Source organism: Syngnathoides biaculeatus, chromosome 5 (genome assembly GCF_019802595.1).
Source record: "Syngnathoides biaculeatus isolate LvHL_M chromosome 5, ASM1980259v1, whole genome shotgun sequence".
Taxonomy (NCBI): domain Eukaryota; kingdom Metazoa; phylum Chordata; class Actinopteri; order Syngnathiformes; family Syngnathidae; genus Syngnathoides; species Syngnathoides biaculeatus.
Window position 1 is genome coordinate 9,206,887 of NC_084644.1, and position 13,936 is coordinate 9,220,822.

The following is a 13,936-nucleotide window of genomic DNA, read 5'->3' on the forward strand; positions in this document are numbered from 1 at the left end:
CAAGAATCAGGTAGTACCTGAACTAAGAGGTAGACTGAATAGCATGAATGTATTAACAAAATAGTGGCGCTCTCCACAACTCACTCCAGTTACATCATCTTCCTAAACTCTCAAAGATCTTATGTCCATGAGAAATCGCTAAAACGATGATCTGACTGAGCGGTTTAATAGCTGGAAATTAACCAGCACACGCCTCTCTTCTTGGGTGACCACTGTACTTCTGTAGGATAGGCTGACTATTTATTTTCTATTTAGACTACTTTCAGTTTTGAGGCGACATTCTGCCCCACGGCTCCCACAGAGTGAGGATGAGGCGGAGTTTTAGAGCACCTCACTGACAGTCAAGAGTTCAAGAGTTAATAGTTGTCCTCGAGCTATTTTCAACACGTTGTATTGGTTATTATTGCGTGTAAATAATGGTAAATAACAATTTGGGGAAAGACCACTAATCCCATAATAATTCACCCCAACAGCAAGAATATGTATCTCTCAAAATATACGGTATAGGAATCAATTAATGAGCCAGCTGACGAATGACACCAGAATATTGGCAAAAGTATCTGAAAACATCATACAGTATCTCCAATTTTCACATCCTGTTGGTCTTCCAAAACCTTTGTTGTCACACACGCAGACTGCTATTCCTCTATTTTACACTGACAAAAAAAGCATTAAAAACCACTAATATCAAGTCAAGGAAAATTCCGGTTGTTTGGAGTAACAATATATCCAATAGGTCATGTAACGATAATGTGATGTTAAATCCTCTCTCATTTAATAAGTGTTTTGAGAAGATTTTTATTGACCGCGAGTCACATGACCTACATAGCAGTATCGGTTGATCGGGAAGACGGAGGAATACTTCCATACAGATTTGAACCTGTGGCTGTAAATAATGTTGAATGTTCGGATGGTTCGTCGGGCGGAATGACGCCGAGTCTGACGAGCTCGTTCCGGGGCTCGGTGGGGAGCAAGCTCACTCCCCGCCGAGCTCGCGGAGCACCTGAAAGTTTTTAATTGTCGATAAAAATCTACTCAAAACCCTATCAAATGAGAAAAGATTTGACATGACATTATCAAGATAGAGTACATTTTACATGACCTATTGGATACATTGTTACTCCAAACCACCGGAATTTTCCTTTAAATGAGCTTCAGTATGTGTTACTTTGCACTTGGTTCTCTGCCAAAGTGTGTTTGATTCCTCGCTTTGCCAGCGAGACAAATAGTCGTCGGGTCAAGGTAAAAATTGTCCCATAAAAGAAAATAAATTCTTTTTTTTATGATCTTGATCCGGCAATCGGTCATTGAAGGTTTGCCGTGTGTGTGTGTGGTGTGGACGGCAGGCAACATGCTGCCCGTCTTCTGCGTGGTGGAGCACTACGAGAATCCCATGGATTTCGACAGCAAGGAGGAGCATGCTGAGTTCGTGCTGGTGCGCAAGGACATGCTCTTCAATCAGCTCATCGAGATGGCGCTCCTCTCGCTAGGCTATTCGCACAGCTCGGCCGCCCAGGCCAAAGGTAAGCGCCGTCGTCGTCTCTTCATTGTCTCGCTTTTGTTGCACCGCGTTATCTCAGATGAAACGCTCATATTTGTTTGGCACAGTTTTTACGTCGGATGCCCTTCCTGACGCAACCCCTCTTGGGGAGTATTAAATCCTATATGTAATAAATTTTAAAAATTGGATAGGCGTAGACTTGGATATTTTGTCATTAAAAACAAAATCCCTTTCAGTTTTTCAGTTTTCGGGCTGTAGGTGAACAAACTGCACAAATATTTACGGTAAAATTTCCTCATCTACTCCCATTTTTTACATTTGCTTAGTTTAACCAATTATGTATATGTATGTGTGAGGCGGAAAGGTGGTGCAGTTGTAGAGCGTTGGTCTCACATTTCTCAGGACCGGGGTTCGAATCCTGCCCTCACCTGTATTCCCTGTGCATGCGTGGGTTTTCTCCAGGCTCTCCGGTTTCCTCCCACATCCCAAAAACTTGTTAATTGGAGGCTCTAAATTGCCCCTCGGAAAGATTATGAATGCGAGGCTTGTGTGTCTCCATGTGCCCTGCGATTGGCTGGCAACCAGCCAATCCCGGACCTGCCTGTGTCGAGTTTGCATGTTCTACTCGTGCCTGAGTGGGTTTTCTCGGGGCACTCCGGTTCCCTCCCACTTCCCAAAAACATGCAACATTAATTGGACACTCTAAATTGCCCCTAGGTGTGAATGTGAGTGCGGCTGTTTGTCTCGTTGTGCCCTGCGATTGGCCGGCAACCAGTTCAGGGTGTACCTTTTCATTTTCAAACAAACAATGTTGCCTTTAACTGTACGTTATGTTTTAAGTCACAGTTGACTAGTGTTAACTGGTATACAAGTCAAAATCAACCACTGGTGAAAAAACAAGTCGAGTTTAAATTTGATATTCCAATATAGCTGGTCCTAACTGTGCCCTGATCTTCCACCAGGTATGATTCAGGTGGGAAAGTGGAACCCCATCCCTCTGTCATACGTGACAGATGCGCCCGACGCCACAGTGGCTGACATGCTGCAGGATGTCTACCACGTGGTCACGCTCAAGATCCAGCTGCACAGGTTAGCACATGCACAGTCACATCCGCGCACAAACACAAACACACACACACACACACACACACACACTTGACCTTTCACAACACTTTCACTACAGGAGATATATAAAGTGAAGACACCCCTGTCAATCCTCCTCTCATGGTGTGGGTCATGATTTGAAGTTAGAAAAGTTAGAAAAATAAATAAATAGAGGAACAAAAATGTAATTAAAGCTGAAGTAGCTTTCATTGAGTCACATTTGAATTATATATATATATATATGCTATAGTCATTATTTTGACATTTTGATTAAAAGTAGAATACCTAAAATGCAAACTGCTAGATTATTTTTCCAACCTTGTTGTTTTGTTTCTATACATTTCTTAAGAAATAAATATTTTGAAATTATAGTATAATTATAGTGTTATACACTCTTATATTTCATATGTGTCATACACACACACCCTGTATTTTGCACCAAACAATGGATTTGAATTGAAAAGGAATGCATTTGTTTGAGGTATAAAGTATTTCATTTATTTATTTATTTGTAAATGTAGACTTATTTTAAACTGTATGGATTCCTTGAATTCTTGAAGCCCTTTGCACAATAGTCATTGCATTGGACTCGTGCTCTTGTAGGCACTCTAACTGCGCTAAATGCTAGAGGACTCAAAAAAAAAAAAAAAAAAGAGTTCCATCATTGCCAGATTACAAGCAGTCTTTGTTGCGCCGTGACTGTTACCGCAATATCTGGATGTCTCAATCAACTGTCTGTCTGTTGTCGTCACTTAGGTCATACCAGAGCGGCTCCAACTGCCGTAGACAGATTCCTTCTCTGTTCTGACATACTGCGCGAATAAAGATGATTCTGATTCGAAATGTAAATATTTCTCTTTAGAGTGGTCAGAAAATAAATTTGTTTTTCATGTCAACTCAAGTCTGCTTTCCTCTAATGTAATGAAGTAAATTTAATGAATTAAAAATATAGATAAGATATTGATATTATTAAAATGTCATTTCTGAATACTAAACATTTTTGTGACATTCATTAAGAATTAATAATGTAGAAAGTATTGTTAGAATTTTTGTTTTTTAAAATTTTAAATAGGTGTGTTTCAATGGAGCGCGACTTAGGACCATCAAGTGGTGTCTTTTATGACTGTCAGTACATTCATTTAAAGACTGATTTAGCACGACAAATTGAAGCGCGTGACACACAAAAAAATACTCTGAATGAAATAACTAGTTTAAACATGTCTGTCCACTCAAAAGCTTGCTTTTATGTTGCGGGTGAAAAAAAAAAAAATCTCTCAAAACATTCGGAAATAACTTCCGTTGGCCTCATTTGTATTCTTTTCTTTTGAAACATAACAAGGTTAGGTCTGAAGTTGGAATGTGACCTTGTGCGGCTATTTCCAATCGTTTCCCTAAATCGTTTGTAACAGGCTAAAATACGGCATGTCCAGCCATGTATGCGTAATGTAGGTGTGAGACACACACACACGCACACACGTAAAATCATCCAAGTGGTACTGGTGTTGAACCAGTGCCAGCTGCATGCTTAGCCAGTGTTCCGTAGGGCTCTGGAGATCGGCTCTTCCCCTTTTTTTCCCCATCACTTGCCTCCCTCCTTTTTCTGTCTCCCACCTTCATCAACAAAGACACACACACACACACAGCGGGAACACAGAAGGTTGTGTTTATTTCCACCATGCTGGCCTTCAATGCATGACTAGCCATCCTCCTCTTCCTCACTTCCGTCTCCCCTCCAGACTTTTCTCGCCAATTTGCCGCGGAATACCCACCGCGCGTGTTGTGTGCGCGTGGAAGGTGTCGGCACTCTCTCACTCACCTTCCAGTTTTGGGAACCCATATACGAACACACTCGCATTATGTCGAGGGCCAAAATTCCCATTGATCCAATGGGTTGTTTTCACGTGACGTCACCCGTTGGGCTGCCTCGGACGGCGGCCATTTTTCATCACTGAGCTCCGTTACTCGTACATACGCGAGGTGGATGACATTATGTTTTTAACAGCATTTATTGAAGACGTGACCGACAGCACGTCAAGCCCAGACTGACTATTAGGCTACGTGGCATACACACATCATGGGACTCAGGACTGCGTCACAAAGACGCAGTATTGTGCCCTTGATCTTTTACTCTATGTGACAGAAATCACGAAGGAGGAGCAGTGGGATCGGACACTTGTCTGCTCAAGACACTTCGTAAATGGTTCGTTCAGTCTTATCAGTCTTAGTTTTTATAGTTAAGTTTTTGTAGCCAACAAAAGTGTGTTTAGAGCTTGTAACGTCCGTGCACCGTTCCCCGATGATATAAAAGCATATTCTACCGCCTTTTGTTTTCTGTGTTAGCATGCAAATAAGTGCCCATATAAAAAAATATATATATATATATATATATATATATATATATATATATGGGCACTTACCTGTATGCTAACACGGAAAACGAAAGGCGGTGGAATATTATTGTTTTAACATTGAGGCAGACTCCATTTATTCCATTTTTTTTTCAAAAAGTAAAACCTGTATATTAGCTCACCACAAGCGAAGCAAAATGTTTATTATTTGTTTAAAATTTGATGACAATGGCAGAAAGACAAAAGAATAAACAAATCCAGTATTTCACAAAATTATCAAATCTGTCAATTGATGAACAAAAAAAAAGATCTTAACTGTAATGTTGGCCTTCTGAAAAGAGTATCAATTAAGCTTGTTAGCACACATCAGCATGACGGAGGTTGAGACCGGGTTAGCGGGATAGCAGCGTCGGGCAATCGTCCACAAATCCAAGTCTCCGTGAAAAACAGACAGAGCCGCGGAACGTCCAAAGTCTTTTGTCGGCAGCGTTAGACGACGCCCCCGTTCCCGCACCAGAACTTGTGTACGAGGCTTTGAATAGCACGCCGGCTAGCAACTCTGGAAAAAGCTTCAGCGAATTGGTGAGAGTTGTCAAAACAAAGTCATAAGAAGACTATCTGATGGTTAGCAAGTCCTCTCTTGTGTACTTGGGTCCCGAGACGCCCGTGAAACACAAAAACACAAACAGGAACGGAGAGCAGTCCGGAGGCGACCACACTGGTAGGCATTAGGTAGGGAGATTAAATGGTGGCGCGCAGTGGTGTATGGGTAATTCAGCAAAAAATGTGACGTCAGTGAAAACAACCCATATCAAAAGAAGCTTTGGAAGCTGTTGCTTGGTTGGTAGAGTGTGTTGTCTAGTGCCCGTTGTCAGACTGTCCTTGGACAAGATACTGAAGCCTAAATAGTTCCTAGTGGGCTCTGCAGCGCCTCGCATGGCAGCAGTCGCCTGTCGTCTATGAATGGGTGAATGTGAGCCTCTGTAAAGCGCCGTGATAGCATAGAATATTTTAATAGAATAATAATTCACTTTATTTACCTTTTATTCTTTAAAATTCTTTTTAAAGTCATTGCCAATATATTTAAACACAAATAAATGTGTTTGAACTATGTATAGTAGCGTCTGGGTGTATGCATGACCTTTAAGAGGTGGGGCCTAGTGGGGTGCCGTGTGATGTCGGTGAGTGTGCATGTGAGTTTCTGGGTGTGAGTTTTGCCTGACAGCAACGCTTGTGTGAGTGTGCTCATCGTGATTGTGTTTTACTGCTCCCCCGGTGTTCAAAAAATAGCTGAAAAGTGTATTGGCAACAGTGGCTCAACTTTTCTACATGCGAGGCCATTACAATTAAAGAGTATGCTTTGAAAATCCATGAAAAAAAATTCCTTTATAAACAAAAATTAACTCAACTCAGGGGTTGGGTTGGATGGTTTATAATTTTAGATCAAAATTGTGATTTCAGATTTGTGAATTATGTGATCACCAAATCCTTTTTTTTTGTAGCGATCCCAATTGACCTATAGAGCTCGTGCACCTCCGTCGTAAAATCACGTGACTTTTGTTTACCTCGCCATATTGCCGGTCAAGCTAAGCATTGCTCAGTGCTAAGTCGGTTGAAGATGACGCAAAAATACGTTTTATAGAACGACGCCCAGTCTTGTCCGATACCGTCAGACATTTAGAAGGTGAAAATAAATGACGGTACGTGGAAAAATTAGATAAAGTCGGTATAGAGGACCGGTATTTAATGCCGAAGTAAATTTTTTCGCCGATAAGAAATTGGACTGTTAACCCACTTCTGTTTGTCTTGGACAACTCGATCTATACATGGATCTGGTGAATAAGTCGTCAAGATTTACACGGAAGAGTTTGAAAGCATTTAAATCTCTGGATGCATACAAACAATTGCTGGATCTGTTCTCATCAGGAATAAATCCCACATAGTGACGGTTTTGACTGCTCGTGAACGCGGAAGCGTGTTCGGCCACACGTTAACCTTTGCCGGAATCCATCGATCTTTTCTGCTAGTAGTCAATATAAATACCAATATTTAAATAAATGACCCCCAATTTTACACAAACTCTCATTCATTAACTATGATTGAAAAAAAAAAAGGAGATGGACGGAGTTAGGGTCTCCCTGGAACGTACACGGAACCGATTGCAGCCACACTTAACTTACGTAAACCTCTGCGGAACACTTTTTTTTTTTTTAATACGCATTGTTCTCAAATGAGCCACTTTTGGATTATAAATACTTTTTGGTCATTTGAGATTGAGAAGAATAATACTTACCTGAAATGAAGCGATCGCCACACAGGCGTGTGTGCATTTTGGTTGGGCCCCATCCGTCACGTTTAATTGCCGAAATCCATCGATATTTTGTGGTCTTTTCAGCTGAAATGTTATAGAATGATCTGTTTGAATATCTGTCACGCCTGTTGTGACAACCAACAGCACAACAGGTCTCGGGTATTGTAAATATTCTCCTCCGGTTCAATGTCTCAAACAATGTCGAGCAGCTCTGTTTGACCGGCAATATGGCGCCGTGAAAATGATGACGTCACATGCACGAGCTCTATAATCTGTGTCCCACCAAGATCACCAATCAGAAACGGCATGCGACCTGTGGAGAAGTCCTGTAAACTGAAGAGTTCCTAACAGTTTCCTAACAGAATCCGCAACGGCTACGAGCAGCACTTATTGGCATGGATAAACATTATCGATCCCGGGCGCCTTTGTGGTGGCGAATATGTTACACTACATCCCAGATAAGTGAACCGTGATATTGTGGGGGATTAGTATATATATCAAAACAAAATTTCTTTCCATGTAGTCCCATTTAAGAAAGTAAAGGTCTTAAATTTGACTCCCTTAATCCCGCAGCTACCCCAGTAGGAGGAAAACCGACACCAGTTTAGCATGAGCCAACATGCTAATCGACTTTGTGTTTACATTCCCTGCACCTTGTTGTTCTTTTTCCCATTATCTCAACCATCCTCGTCCCCCACCTGAATGTTGAAGACATGTGGCCAATATTTTGGCAGCGCACTGTGAGAAGGTAAAAGTAAGACAAAATAATAGCGGCGGTGGCCACATGCAGCTGATGTATAATTCATGCATCAATCCAGCAGATGTGTTGTATAAAGTAATTAACTAATCAGAACAATCAGGAGAGGGAGAGGGAGAATATGAAAGCCAGTGAGCAAGAGGGAAAGAGGGAGTGTGAGAGAGAGAGAGAGAGAGAGAGAGGAGAGAGAGAGAGAGAGAGAGAGAAAGAGAGAGAGAGAGTAATCTCCAGATGCATCTGCTTGATGCGCCAAATGAAATCTGTCTGTCTTGGAGGGGCGCTTGCAGCAGGAAAAATGAGAGGAGGGATGGAAGGAAGGAGGAGGGGAAGAGAAGGAGGGGTGGATGGTAGTGGTGGTGCTTCTCTTTCTTTACTGCTCAATCTGCCACTTCATACCCACTCATGCTGCACACGCACTCTTGAAAGTACAGTGGTACGTTGGATTCAATACCCCAATTTATGATATATTCGAGTTCTGATAAAAAAAAAAAAAAGGCTTTCTGTTTCGAGTTGCAGGTTAGATTTTTGGTTATTGCCAAGCTTTTCATGTAACGCCGCTGGAGAGAAGTGGTGACAAATAAATAAATCAAACTCACAAACACTAAATAAGGACTGGACATGAGAGACTTTTTCCTTTAGTAACAATACGTAATAAAAGCATGTCAAGTGTTCACTGCCATTTCCATTTGAAGTTCAAACACAAAACAAAAGGAAAAATCCATCCATCCATCCATTTTCTGAGCTGCTTATCCTGACAAGGGTCGTTGGAGAACTAGAGCCTAACCTAGCTATCATCGGGCAGGAAGTGGGACACACCCTCAACTGGTTGCCAGCCAATCGCAGGGCACATAGAGACAAACAACTAGTCGCACTCACAATCCCACCTAGGGGCAATTTAGAGTGTCCAATTAATGTTGCATGTTTTTGGGACGGGAGAGGAGACCAAAGTGCCTGGAGAAAACCCACGCAGGCATAGGGAGAACATGCAAATGCCGCACAGGCGGGGCAGGGATTTGAGCCGCGGTCCTCAGAACTCTGAGGCGAACACTCTCAAAGTTCTCTTCGTGCCTGCGTGGGTTTTTCCGGGTGCTCCAGTTTCCTCCCCCACCTCAAAAACCCGTGTTAATTGGAAACTCCAAATTGCAAATTGCTTAGGTGTGACTGTTAGTGTGAATGCTTGTTTGTCTCCATTGGCCGTGCGATTGCGTGGCAAACAATTCAGGGTGGAACCTGCCTCCTGCGCAAAGATAGCTGGGATAGGCTCTAGCTAACCTTGTGAGGATAAGCGGCTCGGAAAATGGATGAATGGATATGATATTGCTGTATTTTTAAAATCAAGTACAATACTATTAAGTGCAATTTTGCCTTTATTAAAAAATATAAATAAGTAAATGTGTTCAGAATTTGTTGGGATTTTATTGGTGTCTGGAACGAATTGATGCTCTTGTGATTCATATACATAGGGGAAGGTGATTTGAGATACAAGCATATGCAAGCAATTCAACTTTTAAGTCAAGGCACAACTTGATATTATTAGTAACAAGGTTGACCCGACACTTATTTTCGGCAAACTACAGTCTCCTTCATCATAGGGTGACACGACGTGACCGTGTCGTGTCTTTGGTCAGTGTTATTCCGCAGATTTCAAAAGATTGCTGTTATTATCCCACATATCAGGGAATTGTCCCAACGCTTAAATGAAGATTAAATCATGTCGGACATTCAATTGCGCCTCATGTAATTTAATTCAAGATAGAATCAGTGCTATCCGTGCTATCTGCCTGCTCTCCATCTGAATTGTTTCTCATTATTCCTATCTTCTCAAATGCCCCCCCTCCCCTCCCCGCCCCAACTCCCCCGTCCCCCTACCCCACTTTTCTCTTTATTTTTCCCCTCCACAGTTGTCCTAAGCTGGAGGACCTGCCACCTGAGCAATGGAGCCACTCTACAGTAAGAAACGCCCTCAAGGAGTTACTCAAAGACATGAATCAGAGCTCTCTGGCTAAAGAATGCCCCTTATCACAGGTGCTGAAGCCCGGTCTGCTTATTACCCCCCCCTTTCCAAAAAATAATATTAGCTCAATATCCTGGCTTTGCTGCACAAAAGCACACACACCTGCACCACTGTCTCGATTTTATCCTTGATTTATTATTACAGTATTATCAAATGCCCCGAGTTTGATCTATTGCAATAGCGCCGAACGGCCGATGAAGCGTATTTTGAACATTTTTGTTTTTTCCAGAAACACTGAAAACCTAACTCATTGCAGTTACGTCAATAAACAGCTTCATTTTTTGTTTTGTTAATTTTTTGTTAAGAAAGGTACATTTGATAGACAGAAATAAGCGAATTTCTCATTATTATTATCCGTCCATCCATTTTTTTTTCACATTTCTCAATTGATTCGTGCTTGTATGCTGTAAAAACCAATGAAAAAAAGAACATCCATCCATTTTGTGAGCCGCTTATCCTCATAAGGGTCGCGGGGAGTGCTGGAGCCTATCCCAGCTTTCAACGGGCAAGAGGCAGGGTACATCTTCAACTGGTCGCCAGCCGATCTCAGGGCACGTGGAGACAAACAGCCGCACTCACAATCACACCTAGGGGCAATTTAGTGTCCGCGACGCTTGTGAGGATAAGCGGCAAAGGAAATGGATGGATGGATGGATTATTATGCACAGTTAAACCAGAAGTGAAGCTCCCGGGTAGAAGTTCGAATCTTTTTTGGGTGAGTCCTACATAGACAGACACTTGTTTTGTTGCGATGAAAAGTCGTAGTATTAACAAAAAGCCGTATACTTCTAATAAGGTCATAACATTATGACAAAGTCTAAATTTAATGATTAAAGAGTATCATTTAAACTAGTGAATTTCAAAAATACAACTTTATTAGCCTATTAAGCCTCTTATTATGAAAATAACCCTTTACTGTCTAAAAAAGAACAAATACATCGCTAGTTCTTGGCCCAAAACCGCCGTAGGAGGAGTCATTGGTTTATTTTGTTTATTTTATTTTGCCCACTGTTCCCCAAATCTATGTATGCACTTAAAATTATACAACAAGATAATTGAATGTGAATAATTTCGGACCCGCAAATAAAAATGATGGCTCACGGACTCCAGCTTCAGAAGAATTGATTTATTAGAATCTTAATCGAACATTCTTGACATTAGATGTTTTTCTTCCATTTGATCCCATTATCTCGCAAACGTGTTATTATAGTTGGCAAAATATCGCAACTTACTCTGCAATGGCTGCCCGTACATACACACTCGGTATGTGTGTTGAGTATGCATAATTCGTGTTCAACAGGCCCTCCAGTCGCGATAACACGGCGGCAGATCTGGACTTCCTTGCAATGAAATGGCCGTATATCTCTCTGTCTGCATTTCTGTCTGTCTGTCTGTCCGTCTGTGTGCGTGTCAATGCAAAGTTAGTTCAATGCACGTACACAAAATGTGAGTCCAAACTGTGTTTCGTTCTGTTGCATATTGTCAGTGTATGCGGAACCAGATCTCCTCTCAAGCTAGTGCAGATATATGCTCACCTGGAGACTCTCTTGTGCACTGTGTCTGCGTGTGTGTGTGTGTGCGCAACGCGTGCATGATTGTAGTTTATGTATGCCTTTGGTTGTGTGTGTGTGTGTGGTGTGTGTGTGTGTGTGTGTGTGCGCCTTAGCATTGCGGCAGCGCATTTGTGTGTTTAGCTGGGCAGGAGCAGTGTGCTGATGATGTAAAGAGTCCCCGGGTGGCGTTCAGGCGGAGCCCAGCCCAGTCTGGTAATCACCCTGTTTACTGTCCATATGTGAAGAAGGCTCAGAAGAGAGTGCGCACGTGTGTGCACGTACACACACACACACGCGCTTGTAAACACACATATGCATGCTCACACAGACACACACACTTTATCATCACATACACACTAATTTCAAATTAAATTGAAGAATGCTTCAGTTTTCCAGTCGCTTCAACTTATCTCTTTATGACTTTAACAACATTTCTATTCTTATGCTTGTTTGTGTGGTTGGAGAGCAGTGTCTATATTTTTGGGTTTGTTCAATTATTTTAGTGGTTTTTTTTTTTGTTTTTTGTGACGTCTGGTTAATGTGACCTTCTGTAGCTGACTTATTTGAGTTCTATGATAATTCGTCAAGCTTTGAAAACCACAAATGATGCGGCCATTGTTAGCCTCACCCATCTATCTAGTGTATGTGCTTCAAATTTGGGAGCAATCAGACAAATTTCACGTCATTAAGTGAAAATGACTTCAGGGGCAAACACTGAAGCATCCCTGGTAAAGGCCAAATTGACCACAAAATATCTAATATTATAATAATAATAATACTATATTGAAAATGTGTCTACTCATAATAAACAGCATCTTCCAAATTTCAAACTACTACTGTAATTTCCGGTTTACAGAGTACACCTGGTTTTAAGCCTCACCCAGTACATTTGTAAAGGAAATACCATTTGGTACATACATAAGCCGAACCTATGTATAACCCACAAGTACCCACATTGGAACGTGAGATACTTATAAAGAAAGACAGTATACAGAAAGAGTTTCAAAGTTTTAATACCTTGGCTTGTGTTAACATAGCAACAACACAGTTGCACGAACAGGGATGGTTAAAAAAAAACATACTGGTAAAAAAATAAACTGCTGCAACAGCAGAAACACACTCATGCGGCGCCAACAAGGCTGGTTAAAAAAAACAAAAAAACATACTAGTTAAAATCACTGAAACGCTGCAGTAACACAGCGGCAACACACGAGCACAGTGCTAACAGGGCCGGTTAAAGAAAAACATACCGGTAAAAATCAGAGACGCGGCTGTAACACAGTGGCAACATGCCAGCACAGCGCTAACCCTAGCACAGTGCTAACAGAACCAGTTAAAAAAAAAAAACGGTAAAAGTCACTTCCTCTACACATATATTCCACTGGTCTGTCTCACCTTTTCCGCTTGAGTGCCCCCTTACGGCCGATATAAAAAATGCACAAAAAAACCGCAGGGTTGAAAGCGTATGAAAAAAGTTGCGGTTTATAGGCTGGAAATTACTGTAAGTGAAACTGTATGATTCCCCCCCCCCCCCTTTGGAGGAGGCGGGGGGGAGTATATGAAAGTCCTCAAAATGGTATAAAGTGTTGTTTATCTATCTAATATACCGTATGTGCTTCAAATTTGGTAGCAACATACAAAATCTCCCCAAAATTTGTCATTAAAGACCACTGGAAATGACCCCAAAATGGCGATTTCAAACCACATGACATAGCTAACTTGGCATGTCTATTCAGACGTGGTTTTCTTCTAAATATTTTTGTTGGTCTCCTTATGATGAAAAAACATACAGTACATTCCATGTTTCATGACTTTTCTTTGAATTCCAAAGGGTGCAACCTCCCAGACAAGTTCACTTTTGAAGGATTGCCACTAAAATTGCAGTTTCCTGTGTGTTTTGAGGTTTTGCTTCTTAAGACTTTTTTTTTTGTGGGTTAACTCGTGACGGGCATTCCTAGAAAAATTAATGTTGCTAAGCGAAACTGACTTTGGAGGGCTGATTTTTTTCAAATCTGGGATGCACTCGGCTACTAGTTATAGAGCAACAGAGAGAGTTTGTCCCATCTCATATCAGTCATGTTCAGCGTGCTATTCAGGTATCATTAGTTTTAATAAACCAATTGCATAGAGGCAGAGAGGTTGATGATTCACATCATATGAAGTTCATTTTTTTTTTTTCTATTATTCAGAGGGAACAGCTTGTGTGTAGCTTGACATCGACGCAACCCAGGGTCACGAAGGAGAACGCGCTCTCTTCTGACTTTGCACCTTCGTCACAATCTACGCAGCGTACATCTACAGTACACGCTTTTTGCCATCTGTCATCTCGGCAGGGTTCCTTGCGACCC

At 41.6% G+C, this 13,936-nt stretch overlaps 1 protein-coding gene across 4 annotated transcripts in view; it reads left to right on the top strand.

Moving 5' to 3' along the window:
- satb1b (SATB homeobox 1b) overlaps nt 1–13,936 on the top strand; it is a 78,296-nt gene that overhangs the window by 13,632 nt on the left and 50,728 nt on the right. For 2 of the 4 annotated variants that reach the window (XM_061820113.1, XM_061820114.1), the window contains exons 3-5: nt 1,347–1,523; nt 2,464–2,590; nt 9,923–10,046. In XM_061820113.1, coding sequence (XP_061676097.1) covers nt 1,347–1,523; nt 2,464–2,590; nt 9,923–10,046 — 428 coding nt within the window. The remainder of the gene's footprint in view (nt 1–1,346; nt 1,524–2,463; nt 2,591–9,922; nt 10,047–13,936) is intronic. The other 2 variants (XM_061820115.1, XM_061820116.1) reach the window with 1 other exon arrangement.